This window comes from Tamandua tetradactyla, chromosome 3 (genome assembly GCF_023851605.1).
Source record: "Tamandua tetradactyla isolate mTamTet1 chromosome 3, mTamTet1.pri, whole genome shotgun sequence".
Lineage (NCBI taxonomy): Eukaryota > Metazoa > Chordata > Mammalia > Pilosa > Myrmecophagidae > Tamandua > Tamandua tetradactyla.
Window position 1 is genome coordinate 142215988 of NC_135329.1, and position 22901 is coordinate 142238888.

The following is a 22901-nucleotide window of genomic DNA, read 5'->3' on the forward strand; positions in this document are numbered from 1 at the left end:
ACTTGGGCCACTTTTTTCAACCCAGTGTGTATGTGTGTGTCAGGGTTGGGGGGTGGAGCTCAACCACATAAAATCTCCTGGATATGTCCTCCACAACAAGGAGGAGTCTCTTTTACCAAAGGAAAGGAGTAGAGATCATGGATAGGCCAAAGCCAGAAACGTCAACCTCAAAAATTTTATTTCTAGCACAATCTTCATGCCCAATTACAGAATACAGCTGATTTACAAAAGGGGAGGTCACGACAGGGATCCCTGTGATTATACAACAAGTCTGAGCTCTGTTAACAAAACTGATTACACCCTATCAGGTAGTCAGGAATTTTCTATGAAATACTAAACAAACTCCCTGTGGGTTTTAAACAGAAGTAAGACACGTACATACATTCCTTTTTCCAGCTCTGGTAGCCCCATCTAAATTAAAATAACTTTCTTCCTATTTCCCTCTACATGTTTAATTATTATTCCACTTCATGGAATGTATTTGTACTAAATATCCTCTTACTTATTATGTTTAAAGTATACCAAGGAAAAGGAAACAGACTACAGTATTTTTTATCAGTTGAGAACTCTTAGGATGCTGATTTCCATGTTTGAATAATCTGATAACTCAGCACTCATGAGGATTTTGTATTTGGATATTAGAAAAATTAGAATTGAATTTTTTGATGTGGGATACCTGTTCTAATTATTGACCAATTTATATTTTGTGATGCTAGTTTAAATCATTTCTCTATACATGAAGACAGTGATGGGACTATATCGTCCACAGCTCTGTTATCACAGAAAATAGGCCCTCTGAGCCAAGTAGTTACAGATCTGCGTGCCCAGAAGGAGTCATTGAGTCATTTTGCCTTTTTGGAGATTAGATCAGGATAAGCATAGCTTGGGCTTTACTAACCGTGTAGGATCTGTAGATTAACTCCAGCTAAAAACATGGCAAATCCATCAGGACTCCAAGCAAACAATGTTCTGGTATAGACAGCTAATCAACCCCCTTGACAATCGGACGGGCACCACCTAGAACCTGAAGAAGCAGAGATTTAGCTGATTAAAACACTGTGCCTCAAAATTACTATCATAACAAGCAGAATATTTAACCCATGATAGTTGTAACTTGTTTAAATAAAGATTCTATCCTAAGTGATTTGGGGTTCTTCGTTTATTTTTTAAAGAACAAGGGCCAGAGTCATTTAGCAAAATGGAATCCCCAATAATCAGTCCCTAGAATAAGAGTTCCAGCAGCGAAACTTCACGATTTGCACAGGTAGGGGCTTGAGGACAGTAGGACCTATGGGAATTCTACAAGATTAGAAATAGAATAAGGAGTAGTTGAGTATATCCTCATAAGGACTACACTCCTGTAGATGAGAGAGGACTAGTTAGGAGTATTCCAGAAGCCTCCTAATACTGTTTTTGCGTTCAATAAAATAAAACAGACACAACAAACGAGAGAGACTATCAATAACATTTTATATATATCCATGGTTATAGTACAATTAATTTCCATAAACCAACCCTTGTTCATAGGAAAATTTTCAGATTCCTTCTCTTATAGCTTCAACGAAGGGCTTACGGATTTATTTTGCTTTGCCAAAGAGAAGCTACTGACTGTGCGTTCTTCCATCCAAATGTACAAATTTCAAATTTCATGATGAGCTTTTGAATTCTGTTTCCTCCTTGGCCCAAGAATCCTTCTTGAAGACTAGAAGAATATGTTTCTTTAGCATCCTAGTAGGCCTCCAGCCTGGGCTCTGACAGACACTGACGCTATCCCTCAGCCCCCTTCCCCTTATAACAGCAGTGGGCTGCTATTTGACACCTTCCCTTGGATGGGTAAGAGAGCCTGGATTAAGCTGCCCTCCCTACAAGGCTAGGGTTCCACCAATTAGCATAGATACTAATGCATCATCTCTTCTGTCACCTGGTCACCCTCTGATTCAGCCTCCCATGAAACAAAAATTTTGCAGGGAAGAGGGTATGACCAGCCTAGCCACAGCTGATGAAGCAAGGACCACACCTGGTGTATATTTGCTTGAAGAGGTTTGCATGGGGAGTCATGAAGCCCTGGGAAAGAAAGTCCAACAGTGCCCATGCTCAGGACCTTGGAGACAGCAGGCCAGCTAACCATTGTGCCTGCCTCACTATTTGACAGATCTTTGTTCATGGCCATGTACCCAGCACCTAGAACAATACCTGGCATAGATTTGATACTGATAAAAATGGAATGAAAGGGATGGATTTCACCATCAGAGAGAAAAGGAGTCTGTCATGCTGACCCATGGCCAGAGTTTAGAAAGAAGTAAAACTCTGGGTATAGAGTGACAACTGATATTTGAGCTCAGCCTACCCTGTGGCAGGTATGTGAATAGAAAGAGACCAGGTATGTGAAGTGGAAAGGAAGAGACAAGGCTTGTGAAATGAGTGAAAGGTTTTGTTAAACTCTTCATTAACAATCCTATTGTAAGACTTTCTTAGGAGAGCACAACACAAGGAAGACAACTTCCTTCCTACTTGCAAAAGACTCAAACACTGTCAGAACCTTTTAAAGACTGAAAACACCTACAGCATGGGTACTTCAAAAGGAATTTGTCCTTGGTAAATTGGAACCATGGGCAACAACTCATCTTGGTGTACCAGACCAGCCAGAGTTGATTAATCTGGTAATAGGGAAGAAAGGACTGAAGTAAGAAAGGACCACAGTCCAGCTTCCCTCTTCATTCACCTGGACTTCTTCAACAGCCTCCCAACTACTCTCATGCCTAGTTTTATCAAGCCTCACAAACCATTCTGTATCATCATAGTATCTCTATTGATCTGACTGCTATACTCAATACTTTTCAGAAGCATAAAAACAATCCCTAATCGACTTTTGGGCTGGAGCACTAAACACATTCCAGCCTGCTAGCATTGAACTTCCACTCCTGCCAGGGATCTAGTTCACACTGGCCTTGAAGTAACTTCCCCCCAGAGGCTGCCACATTAATACCTTAGGCCAACTTCCTTTAGCCTACCTTTTATGCAGGTCTACACTGGTCACTCCCCAAACAGGTCACTCTAGCCACCCCATGGTCTCCTTGCTTACCCCACTGTTTTCTGAGCTTCCTCTCCTCTGAAATGCATACCTTCTACAAGCCACCATTTCTGCTGAAGTCTTCTTGAATGGAGCCTCAGCCAGGAGGACCCGAGGATGGAAGTGGGGTGGAATTAACATCCTGCTAACTTCCCATCATTGCCCATGCTGTCCAGCTATGCCCCCATTGAGCATCTACTGACCTCCATTCCTGCCATCCACTGACCTCCTCCTGGTCGTTTCCTCTAATTCAATGAATTTTGAGGGTTTTTTTTAACAGTCATCTTTTCCATTCCCAAATGTCAACATCAACTGGAGTGATTTCCACAGCCACCTATTCTACTCAACCATAAACTTTATGATTCCCTACTCCTTCCCATCAATGACCTTCATCTACTTTCCACCCCAGGTATCTATATCCAGGGCTAAGCCACAACATAATTCTCCTGATGAGACCACAACCACCTTCCAGCTCTCACCCCCACTACAGCTGTTCTTCCTTGGTCTTCCAAGCTCTACTGGCTTTCTTTCACTCTAACTTCAGCCCAGACCAGAATTCAATCATTCTGACAAATTCCTTGATCTTTCCACCTTCTACTCAGAAAATCCTGCTCCAGATAATCCTTCCTTCTACTGCTTGTACATCATAGCACCTACAGAAAAGCACACTATTCAAATGGATGCCACTCATGAAATAATCATCTCCAAACCTGGCTGGGCCTATAATACTTCCAAATACCAGTTCCTGGTCAAGGCCCATTTATATCCCATTCTGCATCTATTTTAATCATTCACCACTCTCTTCAATTGCCTCACTCTTTCACCTCTCTCATCAGTATAGTGTATGTGGAACAACAGTACATGGCAGAAAGAGCATGGGCCTTGGTGCAAAATGAATCTTAAGTTCTATTTTCTGCTCCTAGGTTAAGTTAAACTGGGTAAGTTACTTATCCTCTCCAAGTCTTAGTTTTCTATTCTGCAAAGTGGGAATAATAACACTCACCTTGGTGGGTTGTTGAAAGGATTAAATGGAAAATTCATATGAGGCCCTTAGTCCAATGCCTAACACACAGTAGGTCACTCTAAGCAGTAGCTATTAAGATGGTTATGTTCATCACCATGAGCAGACAATCTGGATTCCTTGATTCTCTTGGAGTAGAGAGTATGGAGAATTCCCTTTACTTCCTGCGGGGACTTCCAAATGTTATATCCATCTACACCTATCGTGAGCCTCCCCCTCCTGTTTCCACAGACTAGTTGTCTCCTTCCATTTACCAGAGGTTATTCTTCTCTCTGTGCTGTATATCTGAGTTTCTCAAAATTGAGTGAATGTTCATACAAATCACCTAATAATCTAGTTAATATGCGGATTCTGATTTAGTAGGTCTGGGATAAGCTGAGCTTCTGTATTTCTAACAAGTTCCCAGGTGATGCCAATGCTGCTGGTTCATAGACCACAATTTAAGTACAAGGTTCTATATCATCCTCTCCTGCTACCTCAAGACTAGAACTCTATCATTATTCTCTCTCCCTCAGTCCTGACCCTCAGAGAATACACAGACTCAAATCTTAGATCTATATAAAGTTCCCTCTCACCAGCCCTTCACCAAGACTGCTCTTACAAATAAGATCCTCCGAAGTTACTTACCCTTTTGCCATCTTTTCATTTCCCATTCACACCCCTACTCACTCCACAGGGCTCTATTGCTGAGCACTTGCATGTCTCTCTTTAAACAGACTCTGTTCTGTGGCTGGATCTTCCATTCACTATCTCTGACAGGCTGGCCAATAACAGATGTTTATTTTTTCAAAGTTGATATCCCCTCCAAACAGCACCCACTGACTGGACCAGCACCAACATCATAGGCTCACCCAATCTGGTTCACTATATCTGAGGCTACAATATCCTAGATCTACACTGTTCTTTTTCCTCTTCCCAGGCATTTAGAAACTTGCCAGAAACTCCATGGAGATAATTTTAGTGACTACTAATTCTTAACAATATAAGAAAAGTACATTCGCCATCTAAAAACAAATACAGCCCTGAGTCCATTTCCTTGCACTAGTCACTTGAAATTAAAGCTAAAGATATACTGAAGATTAATGTTAAAACCACATGGTAACAAACTGAAATGAAGCTACCTCTTATGAATTCTACTATAATATTAATAATTGCAGCAATGAGATTCAAAACTCATTCTAAATTAGCATTGAAATGTATCTCAAAGATCACATTTTATAAAGCCATATTCTGTAAATCTAATAATCTATGACAAAAAGACATAAAATCCTTTGTTTTAAACATTTTTTCTTACATATTTTTAGATGGGGAGAGAGGACCAAAAAGTCTAAAATCAAATAAAAGAGAGTGAAACAATCTAATCAACCACAGAAGCCAAGTCAGTGGCCAGGTCTATGCAGTATGTGACTCCTATGATTGTTACTTCTTTGCACCAGTTGCCTTAGAATTATCTTAGAAAGTCAGCCCCAGACTTGTTTTAAATTTTTCGCTGTGTCAAAAATTACAATTTAAGTGATCCACTTGGACACAGCCTAAGTAGCAACCTAAAAAAAGTAACACTTTTTTTTGGTCACAGATCTCACGGTAGTGGGTGGCATACAGTGAAGTATGCTGTGTGGTCTGAACCCTACCCCACACTTCAGGCCTCTCACATGCCAGTGACATCATTTAATAGCACATATGAAATGACTAGGCACTATTGAAGCATTGAACAGTGTCCTGAGCATACACTTAGACCTAGGGTAGTCCGGACCTAGGGACCAATGTGGACCATTCCAGGGATTGACCTGGAAAGGTGGCTGCCTGGTCCTGCTCTCAAAGGAAAAAATGTCCTCCTGCTTTGAAACTAACAGAACTGTTCATGTTTGTATCTCCAAGAAGGGGTCTCCATGAAGCTTGTTCTTTTTAATCCAGCTTCAACAGCCTTTTCCTTCCAGATGGTGCACAGAGCCAAACCTGTCAGAGATCCTTAGTCTCCTGCTGCCTTTTAATGCTGGTCCTTGATTGCTAATGACCCCCGACTGGACTGGCTGCCCAACCCATTTAACCCCTCTCTGCTGGTCCCCATCTCACACAGAGTGAGAGGCAATGAGAGCTGGAAGTGGGATGGTGCCAAGCCAGACAGGGCGTCCCACTCTTCCAGAGCTTGTGGCCTATTTCCCAATGCCGTCATGATGTCCAAGATTGCTCCAGTGGAGAACTCATCTTACCATGATTTTCTCTATGTTGTCAGATAAATGTCTGACATTTATCACCAGGTCTCTGATTGTTCCCGTTTTTTTTTTTTTTTTTTTTTCCTGAAAGAATGTTTTCTTTAGGGCCAAGTGTTGCGGACCGTTCACATGAACCCCCCAAAATATGTTAGTTTGAAACCTTAAGATTAAATTGCACTGGAACCTCGTCCTTAGTCTGGTCAAATTTAGTGGTAGAAGCCATTGTGTGTGCCAGTGTACAATGTCACCGCCAAAGAGCCCGAGGGAAGGTAATAACTTCCTTGTCAAGGCCACAATCAGTTGTATAACATAGGAGATACCCATCTTCAGATGTATTTATGAACAACTGTATTTACTTTGGTTACCCTTGTCTTGTTTTTTGTGTGTGTGACATGCTGGAATGTGCTTATAGCTATTACAATCAGGTAGCTCAGAGAAGAGGGATTTAAAAAGAGAGAAAAAAATGATGACACTAATTTGCTGAGAAATCTTGAGTCCAATGGACAGACTCAGGTCTCTTATAACCTCCTCAGGACAGAATAACCTCCTCTGAGAATAAAGGGGAAAGGAGAGCGTGAAAGTTCCTCATTTTGTGCATTGGTTCCGTAACAGATTTTCTCATTTCAGATTGTAAGAACACATGGCAATGAAATTTAGTAGTTCTGTGTAATCCTGAAGAACTGAAGTCTAAACTTGGTCTAACAGATAAATGAAGGCTTTATACCCTACTGTTTTATAAATCTTTAAATATATGGACAATTGGACCAAATTTAATTTTGCAGTGTACAAAGGAAGTCTGTTCAAAATGGAGCACAACATAGGAAAATAACACTATAATTATTCCCTATTTAACCTTGTTTTCTCCTAGATAGTTCCTTATTCGTTGACTTCTTGGCAATTAAGACTGAAAGAACCACAGTGATCTGATTTTTCATTTCTAATACTGCATTGATTTCACTTTTGCATCTCCTTCATTTAATGTAAAACAAAAAATCATACCTTTGATTCCATTTTAGTGTATGTTCCACATTCTTTTCTTTTTCTGACTGATTACTCACCCTACACACACACACCTCTAGTCATCTGTGCAATACGCCCCAACAAAACCATTCATTCATTTTAATGACTGCCTTCTACCTGTAAAAATATTTTAGAGTTTGTAGACTTGAGTTGCTATTTGTGCAGTTGTGTAACATTAACTTCTACATTGTAATTTTTGCCCATTGCTGGGAGAAGCTGACTAGGTGTGGTTATAATGAGGACTTTTAGTCCACCAGGAACCAAATCAGTGGGAAGGCGGTCAGATGAGTCCACCCACCATTACCCTTTATAATTAATAGTGTTAGAAACAAATTTCTGGTGTACAGAATGCATTTTGATTGGTCTTCCCTAAATGCCAACAACCTCACAGAATCAAAAGCTTTTATGTCCGATTCTCAGATGAGATCCTAAGAGGCTAAGTGACTGTTATTCTGCAGTTATAGAATATTAAAATAAAGAGGGACCTTTAAGAGCCCCTAAGCTAATGATTCTCATCTTTTCCTAGCCTTCACGCACACTTCAGGGAACAAACCCCCATCAGGCACACCTCTCACAGTACACAGGTATTCACACACTGGGAGAAGAGTGACTCCAAGAAGCGCATCTCAGAATCTTCAAGCAAGAATGTGTGTAATTTGCCACACCACCAACCCTCTGTTGAAAAACCATTATATTAGTCCAACCCTCTCACTTTACAGATAAAATATGGCAGTCCAGAGGGTTAATTCACCCAAAATCATATAACCAATAAATGCCAGGACTTGGACTATCCCCAGATCTTCTGAATCCAAGTCCAATGCTGATTTCACTACAGCAGCCCAACCTTCTGCACACCAACATTTAATGATCAGGAGGAACTTTTTAAATCAGCTCTCCCAACTTAGAAAGCAGGACAGAGCTGGGAATCCCCTGCCACAAGAGATCAAAGACCAGGCCACGGTGGCTCAGCATGCAAGAATGCTTGCCGGTCATGCCAGAGGACCTAGGTTCGATTCCTGGTCCCTGCCCATGTAAAAAAAAAAAAAAAAATCAAAGACCGAGTCACAAATAGTTTAGTAAAACCAGCATTTTCTGGAACCCCATATCCTCAAGCATTTAAACTTTTGTTGCAATCTTCAAAGAACTTCTTTAGTTCCATTTTTATCTGCTTTTATCCAGAACATTGTTTTCAAACTCCTGAGTAGTTCACTGGGTGATTTGCATCTCAGTAGGAGCTCTAGAAATGACATCTCCCATCCTGCTGCCTGGCATTGTGGGTCTGCTTAGCATTGATCTAAGTCTTATATTTTTCATGTTGATATATTTCAAAAGGCTGCATTAATGGTGTTTTCCCACTGGGCACAGTTTAGTTGGCCATTTTATCCTCCCATGCAGGATCAAAGTTAGGAAATAGCCATTGCCAGGGAGGGCACAGATGTACTTGGTCATTATCATGTGAAAGCACCTGCGTGGAAGGGAATATTGGAAGACCTGGGAATAAGCAGTTCAACTCTTAAAAGCAGAAAGATGTAATATGATGCAAATCTCTGAGTATTAGACAAAGTAAAACAAAATGGCAGAATACCAACAGCAACCTGTTGCTGAATCTTCATAACTGATGCTAAACTTTTCAAACATTTACAACTGATTCAACCCTCCTGAGATCTCAGAGTCTTTTCCCTATATTTAAGTTTTGTTTTAAAGAGAGTCTTTCTAGGTCAGAAAGGCTTTTCAGCTTTGTCATTTATTCACACTGCAACCTCTAGAGGCTCACTAGATAGCATCTTCCCTTTGGAAAACAGTGATATGTCCATGAGCAGCAAAATTGTTCTCTTGGAATAAGAGAAATTATTTTCCTTAGTCTGTTTTAGATATAAGCCATTTGGTGCAACCGGAAGTCCTGCTGGGGCTACTGTTCCTTCCCAGAATCCCTTTTGCCCAGTCAAACCTTCTCTAACTATATGCCAGCTTTTCAGGATGACAGCCAGCTAATCATCAAAATTAATCAAAGCTCTTAGAAAGGGGTTAAACACCTGGAAGGGGAAGGACTTATTTAAAACATTACCAATGCTTAAGACCCCCTGACCAATTGCATTAGGATCTCCAGGAGTGGTGCCTGGGCATCTGTGTTTTTTTAATCCCTTCAGGTGATATTAATGTGCAGCCAGGGCAGCGAACCACTCCCATGTAACAATTGTTACAGCAACTCCTTAGGAACACCTACTATCCCTCAGGCACCAGGTTTCCCTCTTTATATATTACCTGTTATCCTACAAGGAAGGGAGCATCATACACAAGGTTGAGGAAATCAAGGTCTTGAGAGTTTATAGCATGTTCCCAAGTTCAGGCCCCTAGTAAGTGCTAAAGATGGGATTCATATTCATGTGTCTCTGGCTCCAAAACTTGAGTTTTTCTCACAACATCCATATTTCTCAGAGTGTGGAACATGGGTCAATAGTGCTCTACAAGTTGATTTTAGTTGGTATAAGGATGTGACATTAAATAACACTGAACCATGTGATAAGAGATTTCAGTTTTCAGTTAAACTCTTCAAATCACTCTAAGGAGGAAGGCTTAGTGGTGCTAGTATGTCTTTAACTCCTCTCACGCTCTCATCTCTTTTTTTTTTTCAATTTTTTTTTTTTTTTACATGGGCAGGCACCGGGAATTGAACCTGGGTCCTCTGGCTTGGCAGGCAAGCATTCTTTGCCGAGCCACCGTGGCCTGCCCATCTCATCTCTCTTTTAAATAAACCTTCTTAAGTCCAGAACCTTCTGTGGGCAACAGTATCTAGCTCAGGTATGATAATATTGTTAGTTTTTATTGTATTTACTTTCTGGTTGACTTCTATTTATGGCAGTTGCACTAATTTTCCATTGACAGTTATTAATAAAATTTCATTTGTAAATAAATATATTTAAATAAAAAAAAGAAATTACTTGGTTTTTAAAATGTTAAATAGTGCCGGTGATCTTGAACATACAAAAACTTGCCTAAGTGCTCGATGTATGACTGGAGTTTGAGAAACACTCCCTTACAGCAAGCTAGTATCCACACCTGTTAGCCAGGCGGCCTCTTATCTGCCTGTCCCCTCACACCTAACAGGCAATGACCTCTCCCATGCACATTTAGGGCCGTACTTTGCTGCTGCTTCCAGCTCAAGAGAAATCCTGAAACACAAAACACTAATAAATACAAAGAAATAAAAAACATTCACCCTTTCAAGTAATCAATGAAATGCAAATTGAAACACAAAATAAGAAACCATTTTTCTTTACCTGTTGAATTGTGAGACTTTTCCTTATGGATCCTGTCTCACGCTGGTGAGGCTCTAGCAAAATGGGTAATCTCAGGTACAGCTAGTCGAAGTGTATTTTGCTACACAGTTTCTGGATAGCAATCGGAAATACAAATCAAAGTTTTAAAAATATGCGTGCCCTAAAAAAAAAAACTCATAACCAGAAGCCAACTTGAGTCTGCCCATGTCAAAAATATATATATATGTGTGTGTGTGCCCTTTGGCCAATAACCTCACTTTTAAGAATTAATTTATCCTAAGAAAATACATGTGGATTTATCACAGATATGTTCCTCAAATTGCTTATCAGCAGAAAAAAATGGAAACGTCTATGTCCAAAATTAGAAATTAATCATTGTTCATCCATAAAATGAAATACTGTGCAACCATCAAAAGTGACACCATTTAGACTTTCTGTGAAAGTGATTAGAAACTTGTCATAGTGTTTGCTATGGTGGTGGGAAATTATGGGAATGGGTTCAGAGGTGGAAAAAAAAAAGACGGACCATTCACTGCATAACTTATTTGACCATCATGTTCTTCACTACTTAAAAACTGTAATTCTAAAAGAAAGATACTATTTCAAAACAGGTTTTATGGGAAAATAAGACCTTGTTGTTAAGTGGGGGAAAAGCAGTAAAAAATTAGATGAATGACTAAGGTATGTGTAATTGTGTATGCAAAAACAAAGAAACAAACAAAAAGAGTATATATCCCTAGAAAAATATTGAAACAATTGGTAATAGAAAAATGCTAATGTGCGTTTTTTTGTTTTTAAAGAGACTGACTTCATTCCCCAACTTGATTAACTACAGGTTCCCTAGAAGTGTTCCCACTATAGGCAGGCCCCCTTTCCTTTCTACTGGAGAGTGTGACAACATCCAGTGGACAACCTGAGAGCCAAATAGTGACTGCAAGCATGGAGCAGATCTTCGCAGGGGTGGTGAATAACCACTATATCCATTCCTTCCCTCATTCATTCATTCACTTTTTGTTGACTGTGTGCCAAGTCCTGAGCTATGAAATGGTTTAAGGGACATTATCACCATCTCCTTAACTAGTAAGTAGAAAATTCCACATAGCCAGTTTATAACACCAACATCTTCCACAGCACTAATTTCACTCAGGGATATTTTCTTTGTAGCAGTTTTGCAATTTTGAAGAAGATTGTTCATGACATAACATGGCAACTGGGAAAATTTGTAGCTTTCCTTTCATCTTATAAGAAAGCAAGATTTGAATTGCATGCACCCCAAGAGAAAACCACTCTTTCTGAGGTGTGTGTGTTTTATAATAGTCTCTGAATTCCTTAGTCCCTCCTAAAGTTAGATATGGTGAGGTGGAAACTTATGTGACTATTTCAGTAAAACAACAAGCATCATGCCTGAGCCTTGGGATTTTGAATCAAGAGACCTGAATTCTAGCCCCACTTCTGAAAGTAGACCTCCAAAGAGGAACCAAATCTCCTGAAGCCTCAGACTCCTTAGATAAAAAAGCAAGGAACTGAACCACAGAGATTTATTATACCCACATCATGACTTAAATTTGAAAGTCAGTACTACTTATCACATTCTACTTGGATTTTGCATAACCAGGGCATATTTTCTCCCCTTCTGCTCCCTGTCAAAGCTCTGAGCATCTCCAAAATAGTCCATGCCCCAGGGCATATAAGGAACAGGTGTTTTCAACACATAAGGAAAAATTTTCCATATACTGCAATTTTTAAGGTAGTACAGATTATTGCACATTTTCTGCCAGTATGGCTCCTATTGGGGAAAAAAGGTTAACATGATCTAGTATAGTGAGAGGCTCTCATACTTGGCTGCACAATAAAACCACTTAAGATTTTTAGAAACTACCAATGTATAGGCCCTGGTCTTGGCACTAATATCTTTAAAAGCTGAACAGTTGTAATTTTAAGAAATGACTCTCCATTGGGCATTAAGAACCCTGAATTCTCTGTTGGGCTTTGCCTCTGACTTATGTGATCTCTTAAACTCCCTGTGCCTCTATTATTTCTTTAGGTTTATTTCCCAAAATCTGGTAAAGTGAAGAAAAAAATACTTTGCAAAACAAGATTTGCTACATAAAAAATGAAATGGTAGAGAAAAGAAGCACAGAGCCAGAAAGACAGGTCATCTCTTTGGAAGCTATTTCATGTAAATGTCCACTGCAGGCTATGTGGCATGCTCAGCCATCACTGAGGAGAAAGACTGCCCAGCTGACAGCTGGGTTATTATCACCTCCCAATGTCCTGAGAACCTTGGTCAGAGAAATGATGCACCTCCCTTTATACACAGAGATAGCAGGGCTCTGTAAATTAATTGCATGATTCTGATCCTATTTTAATGTCCCAGGGGTATAGCTCATAACCCCATATGGGATTTGCCATCTGTAAATCTAGAACATTGAATACTCTGATGCTTCAAGGGGATGTTTTACTTGGCAAGTGACCCTGGGAATGCCTCATCCACAGAATGTCAATCAGATTGGTAGTCATACTACTCAGATGTATCTGTGCCTGCTGAGGGCCCACTGGGGAGGTGTAAAGGGATTCGGGAAGCCCTGGGACTATAGCTCTCCCAGTGTGCTCTCTCTCTTTCCACCCAGGACACAGCTCACTGCCTGCCCATCCTTCCAGAGCCTAGAATCCATAGTGTTCCACCAGACTGGGGAGTATTGGGATTGTATGCCCCAACCTACCTTCCTTGCAGTTTTCTCCTGCTGGGAAATTCACCAGAACTGGTATATCTATAGTGGTTGATGAAAAGGGAAACAGTGTTAGGGGACAGTGTAGAGGGAGAGCATTCATAGCCAAAACAACTGTAACTTAGCAAGTCAGGCAGAGTAGAAGTCACTGAAACCCTGGGAGAAAACAAACAGCCTCATGTGTGACTTAAAATTGTGTTTGGATTAGGGTTATCAGGTTTAGCAAATAGAAATACAAGAAACCCAGTTAGATAGAAAATTCAGATAAACAAGCAATCATTTTTTCAATGTAAGTAGGTCCCATATTGTGTTGGACATATTCATGCTAAAAAAAAATTGGCTGTTTATCTGAAATTCAAATTTAACTGGGTACCTGGTATTTTATTTCAGATACACCTGCTTGCTCAATAAAGAGAAATAAAATATTAAATATTTGAACCAGATTAAAACTATGTAACAAAGCCCTCAAGTGAATTCGGCTATTTGTTTTACACCAAGGGCTTGGACAATTGTGCAGACACATGGGGTCATGATTTGTAATTAGGGAATAAAGAATATGCATTTACCCATGCTCCCGAAACTCCATCCAGATTTCTTCCACTTTTTAAAGATCTAGTTCCAGTTTGTTATTAAGTTCTGTGACAACTCAGAAGAGAAGGATGGTGTTTTGGTTTCCTAGATGCTAAAACAAATACTATACAAGGGGTTGACTTAACAACAAGAATTTATTGGCTTGTAGTTTCAGAGGCAAGAAGGCTTGCTTCCTCCTGGAGTTGGTATCTTCTGGCTGGCTGGCAATCTGTGGGGTTCCTTGGCTTTTCCATCATGTGGCAATGCACACAGAAGCATCTTCTTTCTCTTCCAGGTTCCATTGACTTCTAGCTTCTTGCTTCTCCCATGACTTCTCCTTCTATGTCCAATCTCCATTGCTTATAAATACCGCCATATTGGATTAAGGTCCCCCTCATTTAGTTTGGGCACATCTCAACTAATAGCATCTTCATAGGTCCTATTTACAAATGGGTTTGCATGCACAGAAACAGTGGTTGGGACACAAACTTGCTTTTTGTGGGGGACATGATTCAATCCCCTACAGGCAGGTTAAAGATCTCAAATATGAAATCAAAAGGGTTCAGGATTTCCTGAAAAGGAAAGACAGCTTTGCTAAATGAAAATAGTATTCATGACATAGCATCTCCATAAAAAATACAATATGGAGGTAATTCCCAGTGTATTACAAACTGGAGAGTTTGATTTGGCGTACAGACATTTATCAAAGGCAGAAATAGGCCTCTTTCAATGAATAATTTGTATTCTAATGTGAATCTTCAAATTTGAAATACCCAGTTTGTCTAATTAAACTCACCAAATGAACTAGATAAGTGCCAAATAACCATATTGTTTTGTATTGTATAAGCCAAAATTGTCTCAAAGCAAAGATGGGACTCAAGCTTCCACTCGGCTGCTTACAGATTTTAGTCTTTCCGAGCTATAGTTTATTAATCTGTTAAGAGAAAGAATAATTGTTGTCCTACAAACTCATTGATTTTTAAATTTCAAGGAGAAAAAATCAGGATAAATTTCTCAGTATGCACACACATGTAGGTTTACTCAATGTACTACATGCTATCTTGTATTTTGTTTCATTCATCAAATTTGAATTTTCATCTAGCAACACCATCCCCATCTTTATCCTTGTCAGTGCCTTAATGATAAGATATCATATTTATATCCCATAGTTAAATTCTCCCCATTATTAAATATACATAGTGTTTCTGGCTTTCCTCTCTTACAGAGAAAAACTGTCATATACATCTTCATACAAATTGTCTTTTTTTTTTCCCCTTGGGCTAATTTCCTTGGAAGAACAAGCTCTTGTACTTATCAGAAGAGGTGGAGCCTGTGAATTCACCTGTTTACCTCCAGCCCCTCCCATAGTGTCTTCTGAACTTTTGGTTTGTGGTAATAGAAAGGTGGTAGAAATGGTTTTAATTGAAGCTTTTTATTTGTCATGTGGCTGAACATTTTTCAATATCTTGTTTCCTAATTATATTGAAACATGTATGAATATTTCTCCATCTTTCTCCTTTCTCAGCCTTTCTACATTATGAAGTGTAGACTTGCATGTGTACATTTTTTTCTTGTTTTTATCACTCTGTAGCCCTTCCTTTCAACCTAGTTTTGTTACTGTCCATCTTATACAATATTTTTACTTTAATATAATTAAGCCCATCCTTGTTGCTAATATTTTCTTCCGCAGTTGAGGTAGTCTATTTCATTTCCTTATAGGGTTTTTATGGGAATGTTTAAAAAACTATATAATTCATCTGGAATTTATTATAGCCTGTGAGAATTAAGTGATGTGTTAATGAAAGTAAGGGACTTAGCATCAGAAAAACTTATTGGAATCCAGCAGCACTAGCTGTACTTTGAGCAAATCACTTAATTTCTTAAGACACAGTGTCTTCTACTAGACCGAAGGTAGGGACCTTGGTCTTATTTATCTTTGCCTTCCCCAGCAAAGTATTTTGTTTGTAGGATAAATGTTATGAGGTCTGGATTTAAGCTGTATTTTCTACATATTGTTACCAAGTCGTTCTAGCAATAATTATTAAATAATGATTCATTTCCCAATTATTTATTTGGTCACTTATGATTGATTATATCTGGTGGCAGTCAGATTTATTCAATGACAAAGTATTTGGAAGCTGCAGCATTTTTTTGCTAAACATCATGAAATATGGATATATTAAGCTTAAAATATTTAAAAATAAAAGTTGATACCAAAATTAAACACCAAAATTATATAAGATTCTTGTATAGTATAGATGATGTATGATCAGAAACCAACAGCTTTTTTAAAAAAATTTATGGGAGAAATATTTAAATTGAGAAAATTCTATCCAATAATTTAATTCCTTCCAAGAATTAGGAAAAGAATACCAGTCCAAGGAACTGCAAATTCATCAAGAGCATAAGTTGAGAACCACATTTTACATTAAGTTGAGAACCATATCTTATATTAAGCATTCCTAATTGAGGCAATATAAATAAAATCTTCTGATCAGAATAAACACTTTATAAACGTAAAAACATGACCACTCCAGTTGAACTCAAAAACTATTTAAAATAAGTCCTTTGTGTTGCCAAGGATGAAATCCCACAATATTAGAAAGTCTAAAAGAGAGTAAATGTCAGACCTGCTGTGCAGTCTCACACCAGAAATCTGACCTCTGGAGACTTCTGTTCATTAATCTATACATCAGAAAGGAGATAACACAAAGGGCCTCATGACCTCATGCTCTACAATATTACAGAAAATGCACTTTACAAAACTAACAGCGTAAATATATTGGAAGAATCAAAAAAAAAAAAAAAACCCACCTAATTCAGGATTTCCTATATCCTGAGAATGATGCCAGCACAAGAGGCTGGAATCCTGTTCCCTCTACAGTGTTCCTGAGGATGTGGACATGAATATCTACTAAGGTTATTGGAACCGTCTGCAGACAACTTCATCCTGCTATGTTAATTGATATTTCTTCATTGCATTTACTTCTTTAACTGTAAAGAGAAGAAAGTTTCTTATTAAGAAAGACAGTATTATGTAGTTTAAAAACAAAAACAACCTCTAGACCAGAGAGTAAGAGATCTGTTTCGGTCCCCACTATTCAACTTGCTCTGGGTTGAGCAATTCAGCATTTATGGGCCTCAGTTTCCTCCACTGAAAAAAAAATGAGTATTTAGAATGGAGAGTTTCTAAAGTCCTATATGGCTTTAATAGTCTTAGCTAAGTATAGATTTTTTTTTAAGAAAAATCAAGATATAAAACTTCCTACTTATGAAGCTGGTAATTTGCCATCCATAATGGTCCTTGCTGAGTCATTCTTCACTTAAAAAATTCCGCCTGCCCCCGAAACTTCTTTAATTAGAGGGACTCCAAAGTGAAGTTAAAATTGTATTCCAATTACAAATCTCCAAGTTTTTAATTACTAAATAAAGTTAATTACTTAATCATACACACTGAGGAAATGATATCTTATCCAGGAAAGTGTCATCTTTAGATTATGACATTCATGAATAGTATTCTATGGCAATTGTGTGTGTGTGTGTGCATGTGTATGTGCGTTGGCAAGAAGTTATAACTGCTGAATCGTTATTCAGATATAGTGCCAAAAGGACAGCAGATTCCACAAAAATCATCTGCTTGGAAGGGCAATGAATCTTTACTTTATCTGATGTGCTATTTCTTAATCTCCAGTACACTCTTGGTCCAGGGTTCTTAAATCAGGCCTGATATGGAGAGGTTGCTCCATGAAATTGTACATTCATCCCTTCCCTTTTCCCTTTCTACCACCTCCCGAGATTGCATGGATCAGTGGTACTGTTCAAAGCATTTCAGTAAGTACTAGCTCAAGCCATTTTTCCTCTAAAATTTATCCCACCAAAAGTTTCATTTCTCATCTACGCAAGAGTGTGTGTGCTCCAGATGTCTTTGAATTCTAACTGTAGGATGTGTTGTAAATGATCCCAGATTGCCTTCACTATCCTGAGTTACCCAAGTCAGAGGGCATTCTCTGGTCTACAAGGGCTGACCACCAATCCATACTTCACCAGTGTGGACAAACCAATTTGCTTTCTGTCACTCTTGATTACTGATTAAGATAAGAAAGACAAAGACAAAGTTACAGACAGCAGCACTTGTTTACACTTAGCAGTTCCTACGTGGTTGTTTTGTTTTGTTTTAGGATGGCATTTCTCCTAATATTAGCAGTCTAGTACAAAGCTTCTAACAAATGCCCATTAAACCAGGACAGAGTTTCTACTGAGTACATCTATGTGAAGAGAAATTTTTCATTTTCCCAACACCTGGGACAGTTTACAATAAAGTTATGCTATCTTGTTACATGTTCAGAAAATGGTCTTGCACAGAAGCAGCGAACACCTCGCCGACGATGTCAGCAGCCCAAAATGTTGAGTAGCCCTGAGGACACCATGTACTATAACCAGTTAAATGTGAGTTCAAAGTGCCCAAAAAGCTGTTTCCCTGGCTTTGTTTCCAGTTAATAATTCTGTTATTAATACCTGTTCCAGCCCCTCCAGCCCCACCCCCACTCTCTTATGCTCTCCTCTTGAACATGTGCTTAGGCTCTTTATCTGTTGCTTTCATGTCAGGATGTCTGCCTTCACGGTGAATAATTGATGTGGTTTATCAAAGACGAGCAAGATGCATGCTTCATCAGGCTCACTTGAGCCCTTTGATCAAAAAAATTATGCTGTGACTTCTGATATTATCAGCATCTGCTTGCATTCAACACAAAATCACTTTGAATTAAAAATTAACGACTTGCTGCTTTGCTTTGACTGTGTGTTCTTGGCCTTCTCCACAGGGAGCTCTAGAATATCAAGGGAGCAAGAGGAAGCCAAGAAAACTTGGGTAAATATCTGTCTTCTTAGTTCTAAGCAACTGTAAACAGAAGGGGTCCTTTGTGATATTAGAGAAAATGCAAAACTTTCCAGAAAGGCTTCCAAAAATATGCAATCAGGATATAGCACTATTATTGACACTGGACGCTGCTTTTCACAGTAGCAAGTGTACAAAACTTGAATCTATTCTGTCCAAAAATTATTGTCTAAGTTCAAATGTTATTGCTCATAATTATTCCAGGAAATTGTACTTTTCTCATAATTGGAGAGAGGCAGTGGGTTGTAAAAAATCCTCCTTCCACAAATAAGAGTACTGTATGCAGTGGGCCACGGTGGTTCAGCAGGCAGAGTTCTCTCCTGCCTTGCTGAAGACACGGGTTCAGTTCCCAGTGCCTGCCCATGCAAAGAAAGAAAGAAAAAAGAGTACTCTATTTAGTGCAAGTAGACCACTTCCCCCCACATTATCTCACCCCTGGGCCTTGCAAATACACAGAGGTAGACTTTTTCCCAAAGGTTAGAGAAAGGATAGTAAGGAGTTTGTGACTCATGTAATTGTTAGCATTTTGATTTAGAATAGGAATGAAGTACATAATTGGTACTAGTTTGAAAGGTACAGGAGGTCAGTAGGGAACTTTCTCATCCAGAGGGAGACTGAAGGAGACTATACATAATTCAAGTTGCGCTGTGATCACAAGTTCCATACACCTCTACACTGGGCCAGTTATCAGCATGTGACCCGGAGGCGAAAGGCTTGGGATCAGATCCCCATGCCTCTATGTTGGGACACCCAGAGCTCCAGAATTTTGTCCTTCCTCTCCAGTGCTGGGACACAACCTTGTTCTAACCACTCAAACAGCTTTAGCTTGCCCCAGTGATTACTGAGACATTTGTTTTCTTTTCCTGTTGAAAACCCTCTTCTTTTTTCATTACAGCCAAATCAAAGTGCTTGATGGGGAAGATGAATATTACAAATCTTTATCACCTGTGGATTCTGTTCCTGAAGAAGACAACTCAGCCCACCCTTTCTTTTTTTGCACGTCCTCAAAAGGAGAATCTTTTTTTCAACATTAGACTGTGCTTCCCACCCCCAAATCTGCCCAGGATAAGAACAATCATGATAATTGACAGAAAAAGTACTGAAATAAGAAGAGAGGTGTCTTCGCCATCAGCTTCTTTGGACATGCACTCTGCGTCCAAGCCCTACTGAAAAATTTGTAGTTTCCTAAACATTGTACTATACCTCTGTTCCCCTCCCCACATCTGCTGTGCAGCCTGAGCTGGGCAAGCCCTCTTTCTCACTCCATGGGTCCCCGAGATGCTGAGCACAACTCTGCTAGAATACTAACCCTCATTCACATCCCCAACATCTACGAGGGCAACACACAATCTCACCAAAAGCCAATCATGAACCCTGGTGAATACTAATAATATTTGTTTTTCCTAACAAGTCACCTTTCAGTCCATGCAGACTCTACCCAGTGGGTATCCAGGAGCCCCTTTCTGCCTCTCCTCTTTACCCCCCACCCCATCCTTGCTTGTTTTTTCTACACCCCCTAACTTCTCTGCAAGGTCAGGACTCCATTTCCTATCATAGAAGCATGCCCCCTAAGTCTCTCAGGACAGGATAACTCCCTGTGTTTAAGTGGATAGGCCTAAATCTTTTAGGTTCTTTCTACAGGATAAGAAAACCCTCTCTTGCTAATTATTATGCTAATAAAACCTTTGCCTCTTTATTCCATCTTGCAGAAATATTCCCATCATCTTAGTAGTAAAAAGGAATGAGAGGATAAGAAAATTTGAACCTGTCAAAGAATTAATATCATATTGTTTTGTAACTGTGGTAAATAGAACCATGTCCCCCACAAAAATGTGTTCAAGTCCTAAACCTCAGCACTGTGGCTAAGGACTCATTTGTAAATAGGATTTTTAAAGATCCTATTTAGATGAGGCCAAATTGAATCAGGGAGAGCCTTAATCCAGTATGACTGGAGTTCTTATAAGGAGCGGAACTCTAGACAGAAACACAGAAAACTGGACATGGAAGCAGAAGCCAAAGGAGGAGACAGATCACCTTATGCTGGAAGATTGCTGGCAAGCAACTACTAAAATGCTATAGGCTTTAGAGAAAGCAAAGTCTACCAATTCCTTAGTATTAGATTTCTAACCTCCAAACTATGAAACAATAAATTCCTGTTGTTCAAACCAACCAGCCTGTCGTATTTGTCATAGCGGCCCTGGCAAACAGTAACTGTCTATTCACTGATCTGCTGTCTCTTCCAGGCTCTGAGTGTGGAGGGGAAGGATCTTATCTTGCCTGTCTTTGTGTGTAGGGAGCCTCACACAGTACCTGGCACACAAAGGACATCCAATAAATGTAAACTTCATTTGGTTAGACAAACATATTTGACAGGAAAGTGACTTTCAATTATATGTTGTACATGATTAATCATTTTTCTTACAAGATAAGCTCTGAATTTCCACCTAAGGTTGGGCTAGTCTTATTGTAAGATATTATACACTCAATACAATTCAATACAACAAACTTTTTCAGAGCAACTACTTTATGCAAAACAATACATGAGATTGTTGTGTGATTTCAAAAAAAACCCTACAAGACCCTTTCTTTAGAACAGATGCTCTCAACATGTTTTTTACTTTAAAATACTTGGCAAAGAATATGCATGGAAGTACCCAGATGTTGAGAAAAATAAACTTGAGGAAACATTTTTGAAGTATTGCTAGTGTCTTGAAGGGAGGAAATCAATAAGCATTTTTCAAACATAATTCATGAAAAGAGGCATTAAAAGATCATAGAAATTGTAATTTTACAGGAAAAGGAAATAGATATGACCAATTATTCAATAGTTAAGCTTTACTTTATAAAAATGAGTATTGATTTTTTTTCCAAATCCCCACCCCAAAGGTAATATTTAACAAAGTATACAAGTAGAGCAGTTGAAGCACAAATGAATTTTATTTTATTGCTAAAAATAATGCCTAGACGATCCAGATTTTTAACATATTATTAGCATAAAAGTGTTATTGGAAATTTCATTTTTATCAATGATTTGTTTACTTTTGCTTTGATGCTATTAGGTGTTTTTCAAACTGTGGAATTGAAATGTTCATAACTTCATCTTTGTCCATATACAATGTAAATGTCGACTTGCCTTGTTTCTGATTAAAATATATCCATTAATGAAGTTAAAATGGAAATCACAATTATTCTAACATCAGAATTCAGAAGCTCTGCAATAATTAGTCATTGTCACAGTTTAACTCCTAACAATACTTTAGAAACGGTGTCCACTGTCAGCTGCAGCACAGACAAAACAGGCTGTAGACATTATTCTTGACATAGTCATAATGCCACAAACTCAAGGAAGCAATTCTTAAATCAAGTCCATAAGAATGATGCTTATAAAATGTATCAAAGTGATATTCACAGGGCAAAAACAAAACAAAATCCAACAGGCCAAAACATTTATAGTAAACAGTTTCCATGCTAGTCTCTCTCCCCAGAACCAAACTTTTTAGAAATTATTCCTAATTCAAGTGGTTTCTATCTTCTTGATTATCATTTTTGACAAAATCTACTCTCCCCCACTCTGAAAGATGTTAATTTCTCTTCCCTCCTATCTCTTTTACTCCTCCCAATGCTTACAATTTTATTTTGTATACTTTTTTCATAATAATGAATAATTTCATAATAATTCATTTTTTTTAAAACTCCACAGCAGGCCCTTGGTATTCATATTCTGAGCTGCTGCTTCTCTCATTTTGGTTCATCTGCAGACGTACCTCTATCCACTTCTTAAAATTTTATTTTTTAATAAAATATATATACAGAAAAGGGCATGATTCAGAAAATTCGGTTCAGTGAATTATCAGAAAATTGACATCCATGTGACCACCACTCAGTCAAGAACAGAACATTGCCTGAAAGACCCCCTCATGTCTGGTCTTAATTACTGCTACCCTCTCCCACGTCCCCAAAGATACTCTCATAACTTTCCCAGCAAACATTTCCTGAATGGAAGTTTTATCACTCTGGTTTTACTACTTACATACATCCCTAAACAGTATGTTAGGTTTTCCCTCTTTGGCAAAATTATATAGATAGAATAATGCAGCGAGTAATAA

At 38.8% G+C, this 22901-nt stretch overlaps 1 protein-coding gene across 1 annotated transcript in view; it reads left to right on the forward strand.

Annotated features, from left to right (window-relative positions):
• The window catches only part of MYO3B (myosin IIIB), a 510258-nt gene extending 490039 nt beyond the window's left edge, over nt 1–20219 (forward strand). The window contains exons 33-35 of the mRNA XM_077151780.1: nt 18247–18347; nt 18722–18768; nt 19691–20219. Coding sequence (XP_077007895.1) covers nt 18247–18347; nt 18722–18768; nt 19691–19829 — 287 coding nt within the window. The 3' untranslated portion in view covers nt 19830–20219. The remainder of the gene's footprint in view (nt 1–18246; nt 18348–18721; nt 18769–19690) is intronic.
• The last annotated feature ends 2682 nt before the right edge of the window (nt 20220–22901 follow it).